We start from the raw sequence: 27,706 nt of genomic DNA, 5'->3' as shown, positions 1-27,706 counted from the left end.
TTACTGTGAATTACTATAGATAGGTTTTTTTGTTTATCGCTTCTTTCCATGAAGATGTATCCGTAAAAAAGAAGACTGTTTCTGTTTAGACTTCAGAGTGAGAGAGAGAGAGAGAGAGGGAGAGGAAATAGGTTTCGCGTCTTTTGGGCTATTTGGTTTTTTTTTTTTTTAATTTTGGGGCAGCACGCAAAGATACGGTGTTAAGGTGTTTGTGTGTGAATCCATCATTACTGCCACCTGCAACACTCTGCACTCGGTCGGAAACACTCAAAACCTCCTTTCTCTCTCTCTCTCCCAAAGCTCCTCTGAGCGCATACAGATGAGATGACAGTGGCTTCCACAGCAAGAATGAATTATGAATCTCATCTGCTCGCGGTATTAACAGAAATGCCACGATGTAGACGCCGAGTGTCCGTTCTTGGCTTTTGGTTGGCTGCGCTCACAGCCTTTGTTTGAGCTGAGGTCTACCACCTACGGGCTACAGCCTCCCCAACCGGACAGTCTGTACCCGTCGGAAAACACACACAGGTGTTGTGTTATATCGCGAGGAAGGGTGTTTGTCTGGTGACTGGTGGTTAGAGACAAAATCTAAATTAATAGTTGACTACTTGACTCTCAGAAGATGTTTTTTGGGGGTTTTTATTCGGATTCGGATCCATCATCCAAGTGCCAAAGAGCAATGCATCTTGAGAACACAAGATCCACAACCAGTGTAGGACCCATAACTTGGAAATTGTAGGGCCCTCTTTTGTGGTGGTGCTCTGATTGTTTATTGGAAGAGGTGGGCCATAATTAAGGATGCTGTGTCCCCACCCAAACACAAGTACACAACCCAATGCTGCACGTCCACACAACCCGATTCTGCATTTAAGAAGCACATCTGCCAAAATCCCTTTTGGTAAGAAACAATGCTGTGGTGAGTTTAAAGTATTTTACTAGAAAATGGTTCTGTTTCTTCACTTTTCAATGTGGCCATACGATAACTCAGAAAGGGTCTTATTACAATGTCCCCCACTACCCTCCAGTAAACATTTAAAAAAAAAAATTTTAAATAGCTCCTAAAATTCAGGCACTTTGTTGCATTTTTGTTTCTGCATAAACAGAATGACCATTAAACCATAAATGCTGATGTGGCAAGTTTATGCAATGCATTAGTCCAACTAGACTTCCAAACACTCTTCAAGAGTTTTCAAATTTCAACTCATTCATTTCAATTACATCGGGTTTGTTTTAGGGTTAGGGTTCGGGCCCATTAAAAATTTAATACATTTTCAACCCAACCCGACCCAAGTTGCTCCTCTACTCTCGTTTTATGTTAGGTGGACTTAATTGACAATACAAGTGGTGGGCCTGGATGCTTTTAGAATTCGAAAAATGGAGGGTTCTATTGTAGGGATCATCATGGATCTTGATACGATTCAATGGAGGATTGCAGTAACAATATTAACCATTCGTAACCGTTGCCCTACAGTTTTTGTTCATTAAAATATTGTAGTAAACAGGCTCATCAAAACAGTATTTTAATGAATAAAACGGCTAATTTAATTCTCCCATAAAGAAAACAGTTTTGAATAATTTTTTTTTGGGTAGAAACAACAGAAAACACAGAACTAAGTTCACAAAACCTAAATTCTTGGCAGCATAACAGCATTGCTTGATTGCATGCAAATACTTCAGCATACAAGGGAGAAACCAGTTTGCAGACACCACATCTACCAAAAAGAAAAGAAGCTACAGCATTTTGGAAAAAAAAAACCATAACCACTTCGTCCTGCTGCTGAATAGCTTCCATCAATATTAAATTAAATTACAGATCCCAAGGGTGGCATCCATGATCCATCGAACCACAAATTCATTCTGGTGAGAATTAGTGGAAGAGGCGGTTGATTCGGGAAGGGAAGCTTTCATCACTTCCTTCATCCACCTATAATTAGCAATAATAACAGATAAACCTGCATTAGGAGTTGCATCATTGAAAATAAATGCATTCCGAGCTTTCCAAATACACCACATAAGAAAAACAGAAAATGTTATAAATGAGAGTCCACCCCAGAATTATTCCTTTAATTTCCTGTTCAGACTTCCAGGCTCCTTCTTGCATAATGGGCATATGTTATCTTGTTTCATCACATTTCTGTCAGCTAGCACCTGATTTACTACTAGACTGTCAAGACAACATCTCCACACAAAAGGACTTCAACTTGGGGGGAATATTCAAGGCCCACAATTTCTTCCATTTACTAGGGTGCTAAATAGCCTGATTCGAATTAATAGAATTATTTTGATCTGATTTTTGTATAACCATGTGATAAGCTGATTTTATAGAAAATTTACCCGTAGGGTCAAAGACTCCACATGAGCTTGTCCGCTCCTTCATTTATGGGAAGCTCTAAGGAGCAAATCTTTCTAGTTAAAAATTCTCCAAACATTGTGGAAACCACCTCACTCTTCCATTTTTGGATATTGGGTCAATCGAATCCCTAATTTTTCTACCCATCATGGCAGGAAGACGAGGACCATAAGGCTTAAAAAAGAAATATCTGGGATCCAAGGGTCTGCAATTGGATTAACAACTTGTCCATTAACGACCTTCCAACAAGCCCCTTCCTTGATAATATCCCTTCCATCCAGGAGACTTTTAAATCCCCAATAACAGTTTGTAGGGGCTTTAACTAACAAAAAACTTTGGGAGAATGACGGTTCAGCCCAGGGTCAGAAGTTGTAGGCCCAAAGTACTGTTGGGGCAGGTGCCAGCTCGGAATTGATGCCAATTCAAGGGCGGGCATTGATGCATAGAATGTCGGTTATTGACATTTTGAATGTTTATAGCTCTACAGTGGAAATCAGAAATCTGCATTGAGCCTGTCCGTACTTTTCCGAAAAACTTTTGCCTCGAAAGTACTTGGCTTCAATTACTTTGGACCACAGGATAATTTTGTTTTCTAAGAACCTTCATGCAAGCTTAGCTAAAAGAGCTAAGTTAAAGGCATGTGGGTCTCGAAACCCCAACCCTCCATAAAATTTACTTTTACGAGATTAGGTTAAAATAGATTTTACCATCAGCTCCTTTCAAGCCATAGATAATCCTGTTATCATCCAACTTTTTATTTTTTGATCAATCCTGTCCAATAAGAAATTAAAAAGGTCTTTTTTTTTTTTTTTACTTACCTGTAATAGGAGGCAATTCCAAATAGGAGCAAGGAATACTTATTGATTTGTTTTTAGCACTTTGGGAAGTATCTTTTGGAATTTGAGGTGTAACTTTGGACTGAAGAAGACTTCAGATTTAGAAAATACACCTTTTAACTAGAGACCTCCCCATGTTGCTTCAGAACCTCCATAATGCATCCTGCATCAGCTATGCTAGCTTTGGAGAAAATGTTGGAATCATCCGCAAAAAAAGAGGCGAGTGATTGTAGAGCATGCAGTTACTATTCATTTGGATTCAAAAAAAGTTCCTTCAGTTTTTAAGTGGATTAGAGTCATAGATACACTTCAAACATAACAGAAAGAGATATGGGAATAAGGGATCTCCTTGCCTAATTCCTTTAGTAGGGTTAATTACTCTACTAGGGTTACCATTAATCAAGATTTGATAGGAAAATGTTGAGATACATTGCATAGTCCAGTTAATGAACTTCCCATCAAACCCAAATCCTTTTAAGACCCATTTCACAAAATTCCACTTGACCCTATCATATACCTTTATTCATGTCTAATTTAATTGCCATATAGCTTTGCCTTTTCTTAGAGTCCTCATGAAGTGAATTACTTCATGAGTTAAAAGAATATTATCTGTAATCAATCTTCTAGGGAGGCATTCTGATTTTGGCTGATGAATTTGGGTAGGAAGGTTTTCAATTTGTTCACCAAAATTTTTGAAATAACTTTGTAGATGGTATTACATAGACTAATAGGTCTGAATTAACCTGGAGTTTTAGGTCTTTTACACTTTGGGATCAAAGCAATAAAAGTTTTGTTAAAATCCCTGCAAAGTGTACCAGTCTGGAAAAATTCTTTTACTGCTCCTATCACTAACTCCCTCACTATGTCCCAATATTGTTGAAAGAAGTTTGGGAACCCATAAGGTCCCAGAGCTTTTTGAGGATGCATCTGAAATAAAGCCTCATTTACCTCCTCATCCTGTATATCTTCCACTAGTGATCAATTGTCTTCCTCTATCACTGCCCTTGGGAGGCCCTTTAGTAGGTTACCAATATTACTTGGGTTGGTTGTTTTGTAAGCCTCCTCAAAATGTGAGACTAGAAGTTTTGTCATTTGATCTTGCCCTTCAAACCACTCCCCACTTTCATTCTTAAGGGAGATAATCCTATTCCTTGCTCTTTTACGAATGGTGGCCTAATGGAAATATCTAGTATTTTGATCCCCAAGTCTTAACCAGTTTTGCCTTGATTTTTTGGCCCACAACATTTCCGCCCTCTTGAACTCTTTGTCCAATGCTTCTTTTATTTCTTTCAATCTCGATGCACTGAAAGAACTTGCAGGTTTTTTCCTTTCCATACTTAACTCCAGCTAAGGAGCTTGTATATTATCCTGCACTTTCCCAATCACTTGCTTGTTCCACTTCTTTAGATCTCCTCTCAACTCTTTCTGAGTTATGTTCACCTTGAACGGAAGGTTTTTACCCTCGATAGCAATCCATGATTCCTTAATAATTTTTTCACACTCATCATAAGTAGCCCACAATCTTTCAAATTTGAAAGGTTTTCTAGCTTTCTCTTTTGGAGGACAGGTATCTAGGAGAATTGGTAAATGATCTGATCCTAGGGAAGGATGGTGTTGAACCCTGGCTTCCTCAAAGCTCTCTTTCCACCTTCTGTTGGCTAAGACTAAATCAAGTCTTTCCTTTATATGACCCAAACCATCCCTCTTATTGGTCCCAACATACCTCGGGCCATAGCTTATTATAGGTTCCAACCCTAATGAGTTAATAAATCTTTTGTTCTTCATAACCAATTTCCTTACCTTCATATTACCCCCTCCCCCCCATCTTATCTTGGATATCAAAAATTAAATTGGAATCTCCTATGCAGATCCAAGGCCCTTGGACTATAGCACAATTCTCCCATAAAGCCAGAAAATTGTTTATCAATTGCTTATTTGGCTCACCACAAGTAAAGGAGCAGTGCCACAGTTCCTCATTCTCTTCTTGAACTTGTGCCAAAATCAGTCTTTCACAAGTAAGCTTGATTGAGAGGTTTACCTCTTTCTCCCAGAGCAACATTAGCCCCCCTAAGAGCCCATTAGCACCCACACCTCAACACTCCTACTCCCTTAACCAACCTAGTTTCTTCTTATAATTCAAAATGGAACATTTAGTCTCCACCAAAAAAGTTATTTTTGGTTTTTTCTTCAACCAGACTCTCTTTAGAGCTTGAACTGTCAAGGGAGAGCCAATCCCCTAGCAGTTCCAAATGAGGATTAACATGACCCCTTGGGGGGCTGATTAAGGGAAGCCACCCACCGAAAACTAGTGGTTCCTTCTTTCTCATTGAACCAAGTGTGCACCTTCCTCCTCAATCTTTTCAATTTAACTATCTCCATCTTACTTTTTAAAATCGAATTATTACCAATTCTTTGAGTTTTTTTTTCTTCATTTTTTCTTTTAATTAATATTTTTTTCTTTTTTTATTGATGATATCATTTTTCCTTTTAATATTGATAATTTCATATTACAATAAAAATTCAATGCAAGATGAACTAATAATATAACTGCATTACAATATGGAAAACAACTCAATGAGTTTATAGATAGGAGTACCTCCATGCCTTGACTATCTTCTGCAGCCCCAAGTTCTCCTTCAATTTCACTCATTCGCAAACTAGAGTTCTGTATGGGTCACTCTCCGTTGAGTCTTTTGAGTCTTCAGATTGAGAATCCTCTTCCGCTGCTCGTTCCTCTCCAACCCCCACTGTAATCGAATAGGTCTCCATCAGATCCACTTGTGTCTCAAGAATTCCTTCTCCACCATTGGTTTCACATCCTTCCAGAATTCTTGCTTTCTTGGGGTTCGAATCCATTATCTCATCAATGGGAACCGGGTCTGCTAGTCTTCACCGCTTCTTACTTCGCTCCAGATCTGAACTACTGTTCATCGAGGTCTCTGTCCCACAGTGATATGCCACGTCATTTTTCTTGGTTATCAAAAGAGGATTTGCTTCAATCTTCCTTTGATACTATTCTGTCTGCGTATCTCCTACTTCCACCAGTGTTGGACTAGATTCTAGCTTCGGCTAACTTAATTCATGGGGATGGTACTGGTTATTAATTGCACCAAGTGGGATTTGCTCACCTGTCACCACCAGCTTCAAAGCCTCTAGCGTCCGAGTCCATTTTTTATGCAACCCATGTCTTCCGTGCTCCAATACAACGGTAAATGTCCGACTCAGGCTTGCAGCAACTCCTTGTTTCTTTTGCCACGGTGGCAAGTCTACAGTCAATCAATGTTCACACTTTTCTATGAGGCCACTTGCTCCCACTTCTTTAGCTAGCGAAATGACCACTTCAAAGCTTATCAGCATAGGAGTTGTACCCATCCTATCATTCGCTGTTTGACTCGATTTGCCTGCGAATAGTCTCCGGAAAGTTTTGCCCCTTTCTTCTTCCAGAATCTGACCTGACATTGGTGCACCAGTCTCCTGAAGTGAACGATCATCCACCTCAATTGGGATTGTTCTGGCAATAATTTCTCCTAGTCTCCAGTCAGAGTTCTGGCTTTGCAACCATGCCTGCCTAAAGTCCACCACTGATTCCTCCACATTAACCAACTTTTGCTCTTGTACTCGTTTCGGTGCTTTAAGCCATGGTTCGTAATTTTTTACCTTGAATCCCAATCGACATCTTATGTGATTTTATCATGCTCGTGACCTCTCCCTAAAAGTTTGACACTCGGGCTCGAAGAAACATTCCAACCATATGTGAGTTGTTACTCGTTCGGAATTTCTTATCCCCAACTAGAATCACCTTCCCAATTTGTTTTGCAAGACTCTCTCCTATCACCGACGTTATACTTTCAACTGGGACGTCCAAAATTCTTGACCTTTCTACTTATCATTCCTTTAAGGTTCAACTCTGGCTCTCATTCCTTCTATAGTAGTAGATAGCTCTTGAAGAGCCATGGTTCCTTGTTTGGAAAATCATCCTTATCCTCCTTGCAATTAAATTTGAACCAGATCACACCTCCATTAAGAATTTTAACTTTATACCCTTTCTCTCCATTGATCATATTCCTTGCTCTCTCTAATATATTCAGTTTTTTGTCAGCTAGAACTTTTGCAAAGACACTATTCTTACATTTATCCACTCCCATGTCTTCCTAAAATCTTCACCTTCGACATCTTCTTCTTGGATTTCAGGATTTTCCTCCCCTTCTTCTATCAATGCCATTACTCTTCTCAGTTTTGCCTTCTACCACAGTCTTGTAACAGCTCCTGATGAGCTTACACGACACTTTTTACGAGCACCACCGCTCAAAGAACCAAGTAAATATATCTTTTTTGGAGAGTAGTTAATTTGACACCTAAATCCATTACTAGTACTTAGTGTGGATTGAGTGGGGGCCCAAGCTGAACTTCCTTGGGGTCCATCTGATTTCGAGATCATGACAAACCTTTAAAACTTTTAAATCATAGGGTGAAGAGCATGTGTATCTTGTGGGCGATCAGTTTGAGGTTTGAGCTTTGAAGGCCCACGAGAGCATTGTGTGATTCTTGCACACCAAAGTGATTTGAAGGGCGTTAGTCTTGACCCATTCCATGTTGATTGGGGCGTCAGCTTGTGGATCTCGTGGAACCAGGTATTGTATGCTTTTTTTGAACAAACGAAATTACTTAAACCTCCCCATATTTTCTAACAAATGCTTAAACCTTTCATTTTATAGATTTATCTTCAAAGCTTCAACTCCGCAAAAAATGGTGCCAAATGCCAACAACCATCACACCCTTTTATTAACTATGGAGACATTGAAATTATTGATTAATGTCTTTGCTACAAACATGCACAGTGAACACTGTTGAACCTTAACTCTTTAAATCCATTGTTGTCTATACTCTGTAGAGGAGGTTTAAGTTCAATTCCACGTATAGCCTTTGTTTGATGTTCACTCATGAAATTTGTATCTTATCTATATATTAAAATTGGCTTGCCATGTCAACATGACTTTCCTTTTTTCTAGGCTTGAAACGGTATTTGAAAATCTGAATTCAAATCCGATATTCAACATAATCGAATTGAACTTGGATAATTCGAATCGGATATTCAATCGAATTTGACTATGTTTTTCTTACGGATTAAATTATCGAATCAAATTCAAATATGCATTGATTTGATCCGATAAATATTCCAACTGTTTTATATATATAAATTAATTAATTAATTAATTAATTGAAGTTTAAAGAGGGTAAAAAAGTAAAAAAAGAAATTCCCATTCTCAAGTCTTGGTCTTGAACTCTCAATTTATCTTCTCATCTTTCTCGTTCTCACTTTCTCAGCATTTAAAACTCTAACCCTTCTTTCACTGCTGCCCAACCAACCACAACCATCTACGGCAACGTCAGTAACTAAGTGGTTGAGCACCAATCACTGGCCACTGCCCATCTTCTGTCTCTCCTCTCTCGCTCTCATCCTTTATCTCTCCTCTCTCGATTCAATAGTCAAGCACCAATCCCTTCGCCGCCGCCCAACCCAAGCTAACACCACCATCAGCGAGAGTGCCAACGCCCAACAGTCCAACATCCTCTGTCTCTCCTCTATTGCCTCTCATCTTCTGATTTTTCTAAACCATTATCCTTAGCTGCCACCCAATCCAAGCAACCACTGGTCCACCATTACTGGTGATCTAGTACTAATCACTGGCCACCACAGTCGTCGCACTTGCATCGGTGCAACGCATGATTGTTGCTATCGCACTTGGCCCACCGCCCACAAAGTCTACGACCTCCATCTCCCTTGCCTTTCTTCTCTATTTCTCTTGGTTTTGAGGTAAGAGCTTTTTTTTTTTTTTTCTTTTTACATGTTTAGATTTCAATTGATTTTTGAATGCCAAAGAATGTTCATTTTCTTATAGAATAGATTAGAGTGATTTAGATAATGGTTTATGGTTATGCTACAATGATTAATTGATAGAATTTGAACCAAATCAAATATTTGACTTAATAATCAAGATTGAATTCGAACCTAAGTTTTGGTATCTGTCCGATATCGAATCAAATTCCAATATCATTACTTATAATCTGTTTCGAATTCGAATTTGATTTATTTACATGCCTACATTTTCCCCTATCATTTAATTATTTTATAGTTTTAAAATTGAGTAAAATAACTCAAGTAGCTAATTCACTTTAAGTCATTAAGACTTTTATCTCTCCTCATTAACTCTCTCTTCTCTTTCTCATTAACTCATTTGATTATCTCTCCTCATTAACTCACCATTAACTCTCTTTTATCTTTCTCACTAAATCCTTTGATTATTTCTCCTCATTAATCATTCCATTAACTCTCTCTTCTCAAATAACTTACTCCACTAATTCTCTCTCCTCTCAATTACTTCGTTTAATTGCTTAAAATTCATTTACTATTTTTTATTCTTTCTCCTCATTAATATAATAAACCAAAAGGAATTTGCTTAGGGGTGATTATTTCAATCCAGCATGGGTTGGACCTGCATTGGGCCCAATACTTCAAGGCTGCTATAGGCCCAATTCAGCCCGTAAATAAATAAGAATTTAAAAATTAGTTAATAAAAATATCATAAATAGTTAAATCACCTAAAAAAAATGAGTGAGTGAGAGAGAGAGAGAGAGAGTTTTAGGGCCTATTCATTTGCAAAAGTGTTTGCTATTTCTTATCTAGCTAAGAAAGGATCCCCAATCCCCAAGCCAAGCTGCACTAACCACAAAGCCTAAGGAATGAGGAAGAAACCCATCATGATTGGGGCACAAGAAGCATGCATTACTTGTAAATGCAGAGACATAAGAAGTGCTTTGCTACTCACTAGCCTTTGCGCTTTGCCCATTTATAAATAAAAATTGAAATTTTGGTCATTACAACTAACATCTTGGCCCATTCATATCCTAAATAACTTAGGGTTCATTTGGTTCATAGTTGAAATCAAAATCAGAATCCCTGGGAATCAGAATAGTCTATTCCCCTCACCTGTTTAGTTTAATCTGGAATCAGAATCAAAATCAAAATTATTTGGAATGGATTCTCATTTCAAGAGGAGGGGGAGGAATGACCATTCCCTCAAATTGGGGAGTACTATTTCACCAAGAATGGGTTTCTGATTGTTCCCAGTCAAATAGTTGGACCATTCGGATTCCTATTTTAAACCCTTATTCTTGAACATCAAACGGACCCATTCTATAATTTTGTCTATAACTAATTGCACAACCTCTAAAAAAAAGAAAAGAAAAAAAGTCTTTACCTGAGCTGGGTTTGGGCTAGGTGTGGTCTTTACCTAATCCGTGTTGGTCATTTTTTTTTTGAATGCATCAGTGTTTGGTCTTCAAATTGCATAATGATGGAGGGACAAATAGAGTCAGCATAGCCTGGCGAGTAAAAGATGAAGGGCTGTTTACGGGTCGGGTTGGGTCGGTTTATTGAGATTTTTTCAACCGATCCGACCTGATCGGGTTACCTGAAATTGAAAATGAAACCGACCCTATGTTAAGCAAAACCGACCCTATGTTAAGTAAAACTGACCTAGTCGGTTTGAGTTAGGTTGGGTTGGTTTTAGTCGTTTCGGCTCTAAATTCAACAATGGTAATAAATTGAAATTTCAAATTTTTTATTCTTGAGAGTCAAATTGTATTAGAGGTTGTGCTTGAGTTGAGGGGCTAAGGGGGGCGGACCAAATTAAAATAGAAGTTATCAAGAAAATAGAAAGTCAAATTGTATTAGAGAAAGAAGACTGAAATTTGTATATTTCAAGAAACTTTCTAATCTAAGTAAAAAATGATACCTAATTCTAATTGTAATTGATTGCCTATTTGGTGTAAAAGACCATAGAAGTTATGATCATTTGATTCTTTTTTTTCAACTTTTTCAAAAAAATTCTCTGTCTAGTTGTCTTACAATACTTGCCATTAATGTCATTCCTAACTAGAAGACTAGAAATTAGGTTAGGTTGTAACTAGGATAAAGATAAATTAATTAAGTAGGAACTAAGTAAGTTGTAACTACTAAATCGGTTTGGTTCGGGTCGGTTTTAGTTTTTATACATAAAAACCAAAATCGATCCGAACCATCGATTTATGATTTTTTACAACTCAAAACCAACCGGTACTGAGAAAAACCCGACCGACTCGGGTAGGATCGGTTTGGTCGGGTTGGGTTTTCTTATGAACAGCCCTAGAAGCAACCACCACCACTCCCATCATGTCTGTAGGGCGAGGTACACAGAATTGCATGGAATCGTTGCTTACGAAAATCCTCGTATCTATACGAAGAAATTGGAAAGAGAGAATCTTCAATCTTGACTGCATTCAACGCCAACCCCCCACCAGGCCACCACTCCCAGTAGCAGAAGAAATGGGACCGTAGGGCTAACCTAAGAGACAAAGGTGGCGTTACCTATGAGTGATGACCCCGGTCTGGGCAATAACGTCGTCATCGTCGTTAGCTGTAGTAGCCCAAATCTTTCCCCGTTCCTCCTCTCGTTGCGAAATCTTGCCGCGCCAACCATCTGACTCTCCCCGCTACTTCGTTACAATGAGCAAAGATTCTAATCTAGACCCCATTTTTCACCAGAAGCGAACCCTCCGATCCAAAGTACGCAAGGAGCTCAAGGGCATGAATGCTTCTCAGAGATCCCAAGAAGGTTAACTCATTCCTTCTTTTATATCTTTCAATTTGTTGAATTCAGAGCTCAAAGCATAACTATCATCTATGTAGAGTTAGTATTATCTATCAAAAAAAAAAAAAATCATCAATGTAGAGTATATCTATCATTTACAGATTATTAATGACAAGAAATTGGCTGCACCTTTAGATTATATCTTTAGCTTCCTGAATTAGCAAGCTATATTTTGCGTGTACAGTTGTGTATGAACAAATGATCTCTTCAGAATTTAGAACAAAACTTTAATATTTGCAAGCAAGCAATCAAGCACATTGGACCTAGTTTATATGTTGATTCTAGGCTGTTCTGTTACGATGTTTCAGTTAATAACAAAACGTGATTTGAAAGTTGTGATCCAATATGAATACGTTTGATTGTTGGGGGAAATCTCGTTTACATGAATCGTTCAGAACCGGCTGGAATAACGCAATTCAATTTCCCTCCAAAAAACCTACCCTGTTAGCAATTACTTTTTTTTTTTTTATTACACAATGAGCAGTTCAGTCTTAAGTGAAATATTCATTATAGGACTTCCTCAAACCTTTAGTAAGGCAAAGAAAATTGCCTACGAGACAGACTTGATATCTACAATCAAGTTGTTCTGAATCAAGGAATGGACCTAATAGGTGACAAAAATGAAAAACAAAAAAAAATATTAGAGTAAGATAGGTTAAGCATGTCCATACAGTGGTGGATCCAGGACCTTTGATCAGTGGGGGCACACCTCTGGCTTAGGCCTTTTAGAACCATGAAAACATAAGTTCTCATTTAAGAAATCAAATTTTATTTGACAGGCAATTGTAAAAAAAAAATTCATATATATATAAAACATTTTCAAATCTCAGTGTGGGCTGCCCACATTGGCTTCTACATAGATCCACCACTGTGTCCATAGAAGGCCACCATTGGTGCCCATAAGAAAGAATTGTTTGCTGCATGTTGAGGGTCCTAGAAGAGCTCAGTGAAGGTTGAAATTGAAGGTGACTTTGGTTGGGTGAAAAAGCGATATCTAAGGACTCAATTTAACTATGGATATGTTGGACACATGCAAAGAAGACCACCAACTTTCTGTTATTGATAAAAAAAAGGAAGACCACCAACTGCTCCAGTTAGAAGTGATCTGTTACACATTGAAGGGGCTATAAGAGCTTGGGGTAGACCAAAAAGGACATGGATAGAAGTAGTAAGAAATGATTTAAGCACTAATAATTTAACAGTGGATGTGGCTTTAAATAGAACAGATTGGTGAAACAGGATTCATGTAGTCGACCCCATATAGTTGGGATTAGGCATGTAGCTGACCCTATATATAGGTGGAATGGTTAAATGGGGTTATGCAGATGGACCTTTACAGTTTGGAGGATGCAGCTTTGCGAAGTTGAGTTTTCTCTTATTTGAATTCCTTCTGCTAAAAAGAAACCATATGCCACCTTCATACAAAATTTAGAGGGTGGATAGGAAATAAGAAAAGAGAATTTGGAATTTGGCAACCTTTTCATTGATGTTAAAGGGAGACTTTACTTTTTGAAATATTATTGGATCAGTGAAAATGCCTTATCTATGGTTTAGACACATGACAATTCTTTTTTGATGAATATCACATGACAATTCTTACATACATATTTTTTCAACTATTACTGTTCTGCCATCATGTAGTTTGTCATGTAAAGCAGCAAAATTTACATTGGTTTTCTTCATGTCTCATAGATATATGAACAAAGTTATGTTAAGAAGATATTGCACCATACAAGAGGAAATCTTTGAATGGGAGTCTGCAATTCATGTTTCCAAAGTCACCAAATTTGTTGCTTGTGTTAAACACTGAAACACACTGCTTTTCATATCCTTATCTTGTTAATGATGTTCTGATTTGTCATTGGAATATTGGCCTTGATAATGTTTTGTTTGTCTCTATGTTGAAAAAAATATTAGATAACTAAGTGTTTGAACTCCCAGGATATCTAATTCATTATTAAAAATGTCAACAGAGATGGCTCATTTTTTTGAGAATGGCTGACTGGAAGTTTACTTCTGCATATCCTGCTTTCTGACCACAGTTTTGTGCTACTTTAGAAACCAAAGATAGTTCTGCATAGGGATTAACCTAATAAATTGTATATCTAAAGCATATTTATCAGTAAATATGCAAAAGATACTTCTCCCTTAATCCTTACATTATGTTTTCAATACATTGGGCTACTATTATAAGTCTCCACAACGGTTTTTCTATCTTCTGTTTAGTATTTCTTTTGCAACTATGTATTCTTCTCTGTGTTATGGTCTTCTAACTTTCCTGTCAGAGAAGTCAACATACTTGCAAAGAAAAGCTGTAAGTTGTCAAAGACAACATACAAAGTCCACAATGTTTATATGTTTGGTTTTTCTTACTAAAGAAATTGCTAAACATTCACATATTTGTAACACTTCTGCCCTGCAGATATTGCAATTCAGAATATTGTTCTGGAATCTTCATGGTTCAAGTCTACTGAAAGACTATGTGCGTATATAAGTTGTGATGCCTTACGAGAAGTCAATACATCAAAAATTTTGTCAGAGATTTTAAGTGGTCCTGCTGAAGGTGAATATTTTATTCCTTTGAGTATCTAAGTGCCATTTAAAGTGATGTAGATTCATCACAAAATTCATTAGTTCAAAGGATACAATTTATATTCCGAAAGATATTTCTGAAGAAACAATTGGAAGACTATTACAATAGCTTGTCCCAACCCTACTTGTAAGCAGTTAACACTGTTAAAATGTTGTCCATGACACATGGATGCTTCAAAATGGGTTCTATAACTGTGTGAGGAACTTTTATTTTTTTAATTGTAAATTTCATGAGTGTCCTTCACCTTCTGCATTTGTGGCCCCTCCATCTCTGAATAACACTCTCTCTCTCTCTCCTCTTCAAAATGAGTTCTATAACATACACAAACTGACCTGATCTATGCATGTACTTGTTTTATTATTATTATTTTTTGTATTGTTTCTTTGTTTTTCCTTTTTAATAGTATTATTTATCTCTTTCCATGGAAACACAGAATTATCTGAGTTGTACTTCCAACTATCATATGGGGTGGTCCACCAGCAGCAATACAACATATGTACAGGCATAATCATAGGTTAAACTCAAAATGTTGGATCACCCAAATCACAATGTCTATCCTATTATGCATACAAGAAATATGGTAAGAGGCATGAACTTGGATCTAGTGGGTAAGATCTATTGGAAGTTGATAGTTATTTTACCTGGATATGGCAAGGCCAAAGCTAGATATGGTGTTGGATATGAGATTTACACTAAAAATTGAAGTATCTGACATGATACAAATACAACACCCTTATATAGGTATCCAGGTATCATATAGTTCTTGCAGTAACATTAGGGGTTTGAGAAGAAACAATAAAATGTATACTTGAAATGATTAAGGGTTCATTTGAGGCCTTCAGGACAGTGACACTTGCTCTCCTTCATGTGTTTTTTCTATTGATGATGTAGACTCAAGTCAGATGACAGCATATATTGAACTTTTACTTTTAAGTGGCTTCATTGATGATCTAGATTCCACCAAAGCCAAGCTGATAGATTTCCTTATGGGTCTTCACATAATCTATTAATCTAACAGTCTCAGTTCTTTGGTCATCAAGTGATCCAGCAAAGGTAACCGGGTGGAACCAACATTTTGGTAGTAGTCCTTGGTGCTTTGGGTCACTATATTTACAGTTGGGGAGATTTTGAATTCCATTATAGTTCACACCAGATGGATTCCTAGAGAACTAAACTCAATGGTGTTGAGTTTGCAAAATCTGGGTCTTTTTCTTTTTAATAGTGATAGCTCCTTGCTTTCTGTTTTCATTGCTACTAGTTGTCCATATCATATACATTCTTTCATGTACTCATAAAAATTCTACGTTATTATTTCCTAATAAATAATATAATAAAATTACCTATGGAAAAGAATAGAAGCATTGTAAAATAGAAAGAATAGCTTGGATGCGGAAGGTCATTTTGTGCGATTCTTTTTTTTTTTTTTTAAGGGGTTATCTTTGTAACAAATGACTAAATTGTACATTTTCCCCAGTGGTTTCTTCCAGATGGAGCCTTTTTAGTGGTAGGTTCATGTCCCACCTTCTTCCATGTATGATATGGACAAGTAATCTAGTTGGTAGGCTGTCCTTTTAGGCAACATAATGAGTACTTTAGATTACAAAAGTTATCATATGTTGAGCATTTTCTTGCTGTGATGAAAAGAATGTAAGACAACTTCTTTCTCCTTTTGGAAATTCTTACTGTTATTTTTCTAATCAAGTAGGTCAGACACTGATCAGGAAAAAGCTCTATGTTCCACGGGTGGAGGACAGGAATAGCCATATGCGGATGCTCCACATATCAACTATTGATGATCTAATTCCAAACTCAATGAATATATTGGAACCGGCCCCTGTAGATGGTGATGGAATTCAACGTGAAGATGGTATTTTTCCTTTTCTTTAATTCTTGTAAAACAAGTACTTGTCTGAAAAATACTAAATAGTTGGCCAAATCTTGGGGTCCCCTGATCTAAAGGTCGTGGTACCTTGCTTTCTGCCTCCATGTTTTTAAACGTGGTGAACTCACTTTGCCTAAAACAAAGGTAGCCTTCTCTACAATAAATGATGGTTCCTTAATTTATACCTTTATAATTCATGACTAGGTATTTATTTCTTTATTTGGGATACAGTTGGTGGAGGCTGATAGAACTGTATGCAATTATGAATCTAAACTATTTCTCATGGTACAGTGGTGCAGGCTGGAGATCCAGTCGATTTGTTCCTTCTACCTGGTAAGCTCTTTCAAGAATGTCTCTTGATTTAATTAGCTGCATTGATATATTTTGACATTGTTTGCACTTTTGTTGGTAGGGCTTGCTTTTGACAGATCTGGAAGACGCCTGGGCCGTGGTGGGGGGTACTTTTATGCATCTTTGCTTATTAATCTGATAGTCTAGTTTGTTTTCAGTAAGTCAGAAACAAACCTAGTGGGGTCGCTAATAAAGTTTGACTATAGGCATCACTTAAAAGGTTTTAAATTTCATTGAAGATTCACAATATTTCAATTCTGTTTAGGGTGAAACAGCAACAAAGCGGCTGAATGTCAATTTAAGAATAAAACAGGATGAAATCTCAGAATTCCAGCAAAATCAACTGTGAAAATATTTATTTATTTATTTTTGATAGATAATGATAATGAAAATTTTATTAAATAAAGAACTAAGTATTCATCATACAATTCCCCACAAACAGGCGCGAGGTGCAGCCTCCAAACTACATCATAAAGCTTACAATTGAGCCCAAAAGAGCTGATTCCTATGTACTCCTTGTTTAGCTAGAAGGTTTGCCAGCCCATTTGCCGATCTTCTTTCCCATTGAAGTGTGACTGAAATATTTGAAGTCAGCCACTTAAATCTTCTCAAAGCCCCCCTGTACGGCCAGGCTGCCGTCTCTGGTTCTTTTAGCCATCCAATAACCAATTTGGAATCACCTTCAATCATTAAATGCTCCACTGCCAACTCTCTTGCATATTCTACTCCTTGTAACACAGCTTGGAGTTCTGCATTTACAGAGTCTCCCCACCCTATAGGACCAGAAAATAGAGCTACAATCTGACCCTCATCATTTCTGAAGACTCCCCCTATTCCAGATGGCCCCGGGTTGCCCAAACTACTGCCATCAAAATTTAGTTTAATGACACCTGCATCAGGAGGCTTCCAATCCACCACCGACTTGCTTCTGATTGCAGAACTTTTAGCTAGTTGTTCCCAATTTCTCCTCATGTCATCAAAAGTGTAGGTGGAAAACAGATCCAAGGATTTTACCCAACTTATGGCCCTACATAAGATACTTTCTAACACACATGTTTGATCCTTCTCCTTGTCATTAAAGATTCTAGCATTTCGTTCCTCCCACACAGTCCACACCAAAGCAGCTCTAACACACATCCACAAAACTCTTCCTCTTCTCTTTGGCCACCTGAAAGTTGTAGGGTCAAAAAGATTGCAAATCTGCACCGGTTCTGTCCACCTGCACCCAAAAAGATAGTAGGGGCTTGATAGTTGTATCATTCAGTCTAGAAGTCTAAAGACCTAGGAATCTTCCACATGGAAAGACAATTGTTCCTCTTGCCACCATATTCATGGGGCAGATATCAGCTTGAGATCCATAGATATGTGGTCAAAATCATGGTTTTTAAAACCGAACCGGTCAGGGGTCCGATTACCGGTCCGAATGGTCCGACTGTTCGACCTGAACGACCGGCCCGTTCTGACAAAAAAAAAAATTTAAAATTTGAAAAACGGTCAAAACCGTTTGAACAGTTCGAACGGTTAATCGGACGGTTCAGCGGTTTGCTGACCAAAATCAACGGTTTTAGGGAAAAAACGACTTTGGAGAAAAATGGAACTGGTCAGGTGACCAGTTCCTAGTTTTTTCGGTCCGATCGTCCGGTCTGGTCCGGTTTTGAAAACCATGGTCAAAATAAGCACTGTTGAAGTTATCTTTTAATTTAAAATTCTCAAATCCTTCCAAGGAGATTGGTAAATTCATGTGGAGGTGTACCGGGGCTTCCATCCTTTTGTCTGTTTGGGAGGAGAGGAATGCAAGGATTTTCAATGGGAAGACATTGCCCAAGGAAGCAACCATAGAAAATACTTCAGTAAGAGCAGTGCATTGGATTAAAACTTAGATGGTGGAATGTCATGGCCCACACATGGTCAACTAGAACCAACTTTCAAAGGGAGTGGACACCACCAGCTAGGGGCATCCAAAAAACGACTTGGGTGGAAGTATTAGAAATGATTTAAACACCCATAATTTAATGATGGATGTAGCACTGAACAGAAAGGAATGACAAAATAGGATTCATACAACCCCATATAATTGAGACAAGCCTTAGATAATGATGATGATTATGCCATGGGGCTGTAGTGGCCATCTATTTGGGTCTAATAGGGTTTTGGGACTTGAGAAGAAATGATGGCTGTGTTACAAGGTCTAAGGTTGGGTAAAAGGTTAAATTGAGATACTTAGTGGTGGAAGGAGAATCTAGAGTTGTGGTAGGATGGCTAAAGAGGGACAGTCGAGGAAAATATCTATTACAGGCATCATTATCATCATCCAAGCTTTATCACAACTATTACAGGCATATCCTAAGGGAAATCAAACAACTGGCAATGAAATTGGAAGTATCAGTAATCCGGTTACCTAGATCTGCAAATAATTTGACCAATTCACTTGCAGTCTTGCAAGACAAGGGGTCAGTATGGAACAATGAGGAGAGGGGTTAAGTAGTGAAGATCAGCCTTACGAAGAGGCAAATGTCATTGTACATAATATTCTTTTTCATTAATAGTGGTGCAACTTGGGTTGGTCCAATTAACATTTTAAACTGCTTTTGACTTGGGCCTAGGGAGTAGGCCCATTCAAATTTTGACAAAAGCCTAATCCAAGCCCACCTAAGTTGCACTCCAATTAGTATTGGTAAGGTTACATTCTTAACAATAAAGAGTCTTTTAATGAATTTTTTAGAACTCTGAGCCGCTTCTGTCACTCAGGGAAATCTGCAAGATGGGGTATGAGGCTGGTGTGAACTCGGAAAGTAAACAAATGAATGGTTTACAGTAGTACTTCATATAGCAGAAATAGGGTGGTTGCATAAACAGGAAATATTTTTTCCATACATTATTATATACTCACTTTAGTATTACTTTTTATTCTGAAAAGTTCTGTTACTCTTAAGGAAACAACATAGCTTCAATTGTTTAATAACTTGAGTGTAAATTGCTTGATCTAATTGTCATTTATAAGTTATAACCTTGTTTTTTTTTTGGGTACCTGCAAAACAATTTCTTTATTCATCATTGCCTTAGCTCTATCCCAACTATTTGACATTCTCTGCATAAATATTGTTCTATCTGTAAATGCAGCCAACTATTTTGTGCATATTACTGATCAAATGCAGTTGACTTTTGCTTTTTTGCATGGTTCTTGTTTTTATTTCATGAAATCTTCTAGTTACTATGACCTGCTCCTGAAGAAATACCAAGAACTTGCCACAGAGCAGAAGTGGAAACAACCCCTCCTTGGTATGCATCCTAGCCTGTTGCTTGTCTTATTCTTTGCTAATGTAATGTGTGGTATGTTATTTTGGCTTATCCTAATTAAAATTTGAGATACTGCTTTGAATTTAATCTTTACAAATAAAAATGGCATGTTTTGAATTTCTTTTTTTTGATGCTTTACTGCAGTGGGACTCTCATACTCGGTGCAAATAATGGATGAGGGAGTCATTCCTGTCATTCCCAATGATGTTCCTGTGGATGCCCTTGTCTCTCCGGATGGAGTGATACCCATTAGTTTGAGAGCCTTCGAGAGAATGACAGAGTGATGGTTCACCAATTCATCTCTTTCTTCTCATTAGGGTTCTTACGGTGGACTTCTAAAAAAATACAATAATTTTATCTGTAACATTTAGAAGCAAGAATTTTGAACATTCTAAACTAATCAATTCTAAAATTCTTTAGAAACGAACATGCCCAAGTACAAAATCTTGGAATATAGAACTTTTTTGTTACCTGGTGGTGAGTATTATAGACTAACCCAAGAAAAAGATTAGCCCTTTTGAAGATGCTAGGCAGTGAAATTCACAAACTGGTCCCTCATGGACAGACAAGGACTGATGTCAACTCAATTAATTAGAATGATGCTGGACGAGGGGCTATTGCTTGGTGCAATGATAAAATCCTTGGCTGACAAGTGTGAGAATGCAGGTTCGAGTCTCTGAGTGGTCACTTGGTGCAAAACCCCCCCAAAGGTTAGGTTGCTGTTTATCCCAGTTCATCCCTGTCAAGACCCCCCCACTTAGCCGTGATCAACATTGGGAAATGGACTAAAGGCAAAATTCATTCAATAGTGCTCAAATTACAATCCATGATAATACTACCAACCAGAAAGGCCGAACAAATTGATTGATTGATAATAGGAGACAGAATAAGCCACAAGAAGAGCCAGACCAAATGCTGAACAAGAAGTGTGTAACACTGAGCACTGGGACAAAACAGCTCATCAGACCTCTGCAAGTGGTGATGAGAGTGGGTATGCTGATAAAATGGATATGTTGAACTTCGAATAAGAAGGGTTTTCTGTCATGAATTATATTCTGTAGAATTAGTATAGGTTCATCCTATACCTGTTGGACAACATAAATTGCGGTCCAAAAAATTCATGGTCATAACATCATGTTGCCCAAAGTCGTCCCTACTCCCTTTTCCTATTTCTTCTTTATGGGCCAGTGAAAACGGGGAAAAGTGGAGTAATTATAATTTCATGCTTATTCTTCTGTATGAGCTAAAGTTACCATAATTTCAAACATAGAAACTAGAGTTTCCTTGGTAGAGAATTCTACAGGGGGGTAGGATCATTTTTCAAAATTGTAAACAGGCTCTGAAAAGATGCCTCAGATAAAACTTTTTGTGTGAATGCAAGCTCTAGCTCGCTGTTACAATTATACTCTGATCTTGATCTTGTACAGAGAATTTTGGGTGCAACCCAGTTATATGCACAAGTCAAGGACTGGTAGAATGCCTTGGAAGTGAAATAAATGATATTAGTTTCCCCTAATGCTTACATAGTCTACAGCCAAGACTATGTTCTGTACTCTTAAGAATCCCATCCAAGGACAGTAGCATCAATGGAATGGAAATGGTGATTACTGATAACCTTGAAAGTTTGTTAAATGTGATTATAGCATTAAAGGCTCTTGCCAATAAAAACAAAAATTGCAGTCCCAGAGACTCACACGACTAAATCAATTCCTTAATTGAATTGAATAAAACGAACCAGATCCACTAGTTGTTGCTGCTGTTTTTTGTCAACGTTTATATGATGGATAAAGAAAATTAACACTTGAACAGCATTTATGTTTTTTTCAAATGTCATTTAACGGCTAGTTAATAATCAGGTAATGGAGGCCCGAATTTTCTCAAAAAAAAAGTAACATTATGAAGTAGACTGTGATCTTGCCAAAATAAAAAAAGAAAAGAACTAGACTGTGAGACTCATGCCGTATAAACCATAGAGGAAAACATCAGCTTCATCGTAGCATTCACCTTGTCTTTTTTTTTTTTTTTTTTCTACTCATTTCTGTCAATGTTTCATGGGAATTGGGAACGAATCTCGATGCTCAAAGATTTTTTTTTCTTTTCTCCCTCCGTCCCTCGAATGAAAGAGATTTTTCTTACACAGGAGAATGAGAGCTTGGAGTTTGGACAAGAAGTTCGAAAAGTCCATACCACGTGAAAAGAGGCATCTTCTCTTTTTCTCTTGATGCTTCAAATTTCAAAGTGTACGTACTCATGAGATGCTTGAGAAAATTGATTGATAATGACATGTGCTTGATCCATTTCATAGTAACACTACTTAAAAAGCATTAACCTAAGTTGTTTGCTTTTATTTTGTTTTCTTTTGTTTGTTTGGATAGCTCAAGCCGATTCTAATTCTAATCCTTTGAGCTGGTTTAGTAACAAATATGAATAGGCTAATTTCCACTGAGACAATCTTAAGTTAAGCATATTCCTCCTTTAATTGAATTCTTTGAGTTTGACATGTGGGAAGAATATAATGGCACAGGGGCTACAATGCATCATGCATGTACCTCCTCATCTGTCTGTTTCCTTTGATGCCCAACCCATTTTTGACCACCTCAGATTGGAATATAGATGTCCCATCTCCTTGTTTGTTTTTAATTTTTATAGATGTCCCATCTCTCATCTCACACGTCACACCAATATTTCCTCTTACATGCATGGATTCTCCCCTAGTTGAATTTTCAATCACTGGGGAAATTCCAAAACGTGCATGACCACTCTAATAAATTGATTACCACCTGAAATTCTGCAATCTCTATTTCTTTATTCAAATCTCGTAGGACAAATTACAGATTCTTAGCAATGGAAAAGGCAAATGAACTATTGGAATTTCGTCTAGGACTTTTGTTTTTCTATAATTAAAAAGGTATATTGCAAAGCATTTGTGAATTATTTGTATAATCCAGTTGGTATGGTTATATACAAAAGTCTAATATTAGTATGTAGAGTGAAATAGGTTATATGTCAGTGGATCAGGTTAAGTGGTAAATTTACACTCACGCCACCCCATCCTATCGGGTTAGGGTCGGGTCAGATTTAATAATCAGATTTGAACTGAGATGAATATGTTGTGACCATTCAGTGACCATTGCAGCACTGAAACATTTGTATTTATAGCTGATATGACATTATATCAGACAAAGGCCATTGAGTTGAAGTAAGCTTATACATTAGAAATGTCGAACATTAGCAATAAATATGGGCTAAAGCCCATATGGTGTTTAAGGAAGAGAAATCAAGATCCACCATTCAGTGGTCCAACCTTACGAGGGTGAACACCAACCATGATTCGTAACCCAAATGGTCCAGCATTCCTACCAAGTTTGATCAATGACCACTCTTTAGGGTGTAGGGACCAGGAAGTGGACATGCTGCTTTGTCTGGGAGGGCCTTAAGGGCCCAGTAGTTGCACTCAATCAAAGCAAGCTTCAAGCTGCGCCTTTTCCCGTTTTTCGCATAAACAGACAATCTCTATTAGTTCATCCATAGCTTTGATGGTGTGATTTTGAACTGTTCATAGGCCGGGTTTGAACTGAACTTTCCCCCTTTATTTAATACAAAATATCGAGGCTGATGCCTGAATTCAAAACCTGGTCTGAATAAGAACAAACCAATCTTTATTATAAAACGAATATTTATTTTGATTTTGATGCAGGTCAAAAATTAAATTTAATTCTATGATTTTTGTTGATGCTTGGCCGAGGCGAGTCATTCCTTTGGATGTTGTAGAAGTTGAGGGCTGGTATTGAGAAGGGTGTTTGAGGGAGGACGAGATGTTGTTCCCACTATAGTGAATCTGCAAGGAAGAAAGTGTCAGAGGCCTCGGATGACTATCCGAGGCGAGGATTCCGACAATCAAGTCAATATATGCACTAGGTAAGTGATAAGCCTGGAACCGAAGGGTCTAAGCAAAGTCTCAAGTAGCACTAGGTTCTAAGAGAAGAAAGCACTAGAGATCCAAAAGTTTCAAATCCTTTACTTGTGTGGGTGCCTTACATTTTATAACTAAAGCAGCCAGGCGGTAATTAGGCTCGAATAGTCCAGATGTGAGTCCTATAAGGGCCGAGATGTTGCCTGGTCCACATCAAATAACCTTGAGCATTCTCATAGTAAGCCTATATATATATATATAATATTATTATTATTATTATTAAGAATAATAAATTAATAATATTATTATGGTGTTTGATTTGACGTCATGATGGGCTTATTAATAAACAGGCCTGATTGATAGTTATAGCTGGAACCCACCAGGTTACCCAACCCATGAATACAGCCCACATGTTACCCTTTATTGAAATACCCCCTTATCCGCTTATCGTATTAAGGACATGTCCATGGAAGTGGACCAGATGTACCATAATTTCAAACTGACATTTTGAAAATTGTCTGTACCTTTTTGCTCTCTCAGTAGTCGGTACTATTGAAAAAAAAAAAAGAGAGATAAATGATACAGTTTCCATGTGATAATTTTAGTGGTGGGAATAGTGCTTATACACCGACAGCCCTTTCAAGAAGTAAAATTAAGGGCCTGTTTGGTTTGTTGCTAGAATTGGAATTAAAATTAAAATTTTTTAAAATTGGAATCAGAATAATTTATTCGTATAGTTAGATAAGAACAAGAATGAGAATTGAAATTAGTAAGAATGAGAATTTATTGGGAGAATGATGGTTCAGTTCAGGGTCAATTTTTAGGCCCAAAGTATAGTTGGAGTGGATACCAATTCGGAATTGATACTAATTCGCGGCCGGGCATTGATGTATAGAGTGTAGGTTTTTGACATTTTAAATGTTTATAGCTCTGCAGTAGAAATCGGAAATCTGCATTGGGGTCTGTTCTTACTTCTCTAGATTTTATTTTGAAGGGAAGAGCAAAGAATGACCATTCCCTCAAATGGGAAAATGTCATTTCAATAAGAATGAAAATAGGCAGAGAATGACCATTCCCTCAAATGGGAAAATGTCATTTCAATAAGAATGAAAATAGGATTTCAATTCTGTCCAACCAAACAGTTAGAACCAGAATAGCCATTCCGATTCTGCTTCCAGACTCTTATTCCTGGGAACCAAATGGGGCCTAAGCTCCATTTGGTGTTTTCTCAACTTTGAATGATGGATTAAGATCACTAAAGAGGACCCCCCACATAAAGGACTTCCAGTTTGATATCCCTCCCACCGGGCCAAAAATAGGACATCCGCATGTATGCAACAGTGTTTGTTTTCAATGTGAGTGGTAAAATGGGCGAAGGGTGGGTTTTATTTCCACCTCTTAAGAACTTCCACAAAGGAAAAATGACTATGATTTTCTTTGAAACTGACCTTTAGTCTGTGTTTGGCTTGCAGGAAAGAGTAGGGAAGAAAGGTAAAGTAAAGAAATCTTTTACAAACTTTGTATAAGTTTTCCTACCTTTCTTTTCTTTTCTCTACCTTTTCCTTCAAATCAAACATATCCTTAATTGAAAACAAACAGCTTTCCAACGTTTTCTGATGTTTGGATTTAACTTTGAAAACATGCCTTAATGGTTAAGAAATGTGGGTTATATTTAACAAGATTGGAATCAAAGAAGTTCCATAAAGTGATTTTTTGAAGGTTTTGTTTTCCACGACAATTTATATGCAGTGGAATATTATAACGCAAAATAGTATTTTCTATGGATATTATTGAAAAAAATCTGCTCTTTCTAGGTGAATTTCAAAGGAGCTTTGGTGAAGCATTTTAAGTTACTATCATTCAGATGAAAAAATTCACTTTTATCTTCTTTTCATGAATTTAAAGTTCATTCAATTCAAAGGAAAAAAGAAAGTTTTACGTTAGAATTTCTTTCTTGCAAGAGTAATAATTGCAGACAATTCAGGGTCAACTTCAAGTTTGAGGAAAAAGAGAAAAGGGGAGAGACATGATTGTAAAATTTTAGCCAATTGGGAATCTTTTTCTTTGCTGTTCTTTTTTGCTTTTTATTTTCTTTGTTTGTTCCAAGTCTACTTCCCGTCCCATGATAGACTTAACTTGTATGTGGTTTAGAGTAACGTGAATTCCTTTCTCTTCGTGATAGCTGGGTTTTGGGTCATGGCTTATTCACAAATTGAATTGGGATATCTTTCTCACATAGGGCGCCTCACACCCACCTCATAGGTAGACCTATTCATGGGCCGGGTTGGGCCGAGCTTTCACTCTTCATTAATAATTTTTTTTAAGGCCCGAGTCTGAGTCTGGGCCCGAGCCAGTCTAAAGCTCATGCTACTGCTATCGCTGAAGTGGTTGAATAGAGAGAGAGAGAAATTATAAAGAAAAAAAATAAAAAATGTATATATTAAATTATTAATATATTATATATATTATATATTTTATATTATATAAATTAGTTAGGCCAGGCCGAGTATTTTTGACAAATCTCGAGTCCAGCCCGAAACACAATTGGGCTTGGTGTTTGGGTCCGAGATCAGGCCCGCATGCCTAACTACATGTCCAAGCCTGACCAGAGTGCAGGTTGGGCCATCAGACTACCCGGCCTATGAACAGGTCTACTCATAGGCACGTATCACCATGCATTGAGAACATCTCTCGTGAATAATAACATATAAGTGTGGGAGATGTTCCCAATGCATGGTGGGATGTGCTAGTGAAGCACTCAATGTGAGGAGCGGATCCGATCTCTCATAAATTGTCATTGCAACCTTGGACTGAGATAACAAAGAGGAGCAACTGATGGTAATATTGGCGGTGTTTGGAACCGTGTGCGTTTATTGAATAAATGCTGCCATATAAGCGTCATTTTAGTGCTTCCTCCAACAATTAGATACTTATTTGCCATATAAGCGTCATTTTAGTGCTTCCTCCAACAATTAGATACTTATTCATTATTTTGCTAATGTGATGCGTAATGGCGCCTAAGTATTAATAAACGAATTCATTATTTATTTTCTAGATTTTACAAACAAATGGAGTACAAATATTTAACGAATAAACACCCATGATTTTAAATACATACATTATTATGCTCTAATTGGACAGAAAATACGAAAGCACACGGACTCAAGGTGTCACGTTTTACCATATGAGATTGATGGATGGTCAGATTATTCAGCCCATTAAAAATGTCAAATAACTGAGACCCAAAAAGCTTATTGAGTCAACCATCCAATTCAGCTAAATTTGAAAACACTGGCGTCCAAGAGTGGCTCATAGGGGTATTAGAGTTCAGATCTGCGTCCCATAACATCAAACAACACATTCAACATTTCTCGATGATAGTGTCAGAGATGATGATGTTATTATCGGGAGATATTCTCAATAAACAGTGAAGAAGTATTGTGAAATGTTGTGGGGTGCAGATGTAAATTTGGGGTATTAAGGGTGCGAGTTGGATGAGCTAGGTCAGGTTGGGTCATTCCTAATCCAAGTATTCAACCCAATTTGTTGAACTCCCAACCCAAGTTGTTGAACTACCAACCCAAGTTCAGGTTAGCCTATTTTGTTCACCTCTTGTTTAAAAGAAAAATTTTAAGTTGGAGTTGTCTGTGGCAAATTTGGATTCAACCCTCATAAAGACTCTTTACACCGTCCTCACAACCACTTGTAACTGTGCATGGGAAATATGTCTTCATGAATAAAAAGTACAAGTGTGAAGATATTTTCAATATAGTATGGTTGCAAGGAATTGTGAT

At 37.5% G+C, this 27,706-nt stretch overlaps 1 protein-coding gene and 1 long non-coding RNA gene across 4 annotated transcripts; one reads left to right on the top strand and one right to left on the bottom strand.

The window, feature by feature from the left end:
- Window positions 1-1,518: 1,518 nt before the first annotated feature.
- LOC148855026 (uncharacterized) lies at window positions 1,519-6,359 on the bottom strand. Its single transcript, XR_016112216.1, has 2 exons — window positions 5,783-6,359; window positions 1,519-1,924 (listed from the first exon to the last, which is right to left on the bottom strand). It is a non-coding gene; the product is annotated as an uncharacterized LOC148855026 (long non-coding RNA).
- Window positions 6,360-11,398: 5,039 nt separating this feature from the next.
- Window positions 11,399-20,422, top strand: 5-FCL (5-formyltetrahydrofolate cycloligase). 3 transcript variants are annotated; one of them, XM_088982068.1, is made up of 7 exons: window positions 11,399-11,840; window positions 14,299-14,439; window positions 16,175-16,336; window positions 16,643-16,684; window positions 16,764-16,809; window positions 19,911-19,981; window positions 20,144-20,422. In XM_088982068.1, exons 1-7 carry the CDS (start codon window positions 11,603-11,605, stop codon window positions 20,281-20,283), a joined length of 840 nt encoding a protein of 279 aa, XP_088838194.1. In that variant the 5' UTR covers window positions 11,399-11,602; the 3' UTR covers window positions 20,284-20,422. The 3 variants fall into 3 exon arrangements, with proteins under 3 accessions (XP_088838194.1, XP_088838195.1, XP_088838193.1); XM_088982067.1 differs by having other exon boundaries at window positions 11,495-11,840; window positions 16,172-16,336; XM_088982069.1 differs by lacking the exon at window positions 14,299-14,439 and having other exon boundaries at window positions 11,494-11,840.
- Window positions 20,423-27,706: the final 7,284 nt, after the last annotated feature.

Source organism: Nelumbo lutea, chromosome 4 (assembly GCF_056320005.1).
Source record: "Nelumbo lutea isolate HS-2025 chromosome 4, American lotus-T2T, whole genome shotgun sequence".
Classification (NCBI taxonomy): Eukaryota; Viridiplantae; Streptophyta; class Magnoliopsida; order Proteales; family Nelumbonaceae; genus Nelumbo; species Nelumbo lutea.
Note: the sequence above shows the minus strand (reverse complement) of the source record. Positions and strands in the feature narration are given on the sequence as shown.

What these genes read in the sequence shown, in the direction of transcription:
- 5-FCL (XM_088982067.1), top strand. Translation starts at nt 11,603, where the DNA reads ATGACCCCGGTCTGGGCAATAACGTCGTCATCGTCGTTAGCTGTAGTA. An exon ending in TGGAATTCAACGTGAAGATG is followed by an intron (nt 16,337 to 16,642) that starts GTATTTTTCCTT and finishes CTCATGGTACAG; the next exon opens with TGGTGCAGGCTGGAGATCCA. An exon ending in CGCCTGGGCCGTGGTGGGGG is followed by an intron (nt 16,810 to 19,910) that starts GTACTTTTATGC and finishes GAAATCTTCTAG; the next exon opens with TTACTATGACCTGCTCCTGA.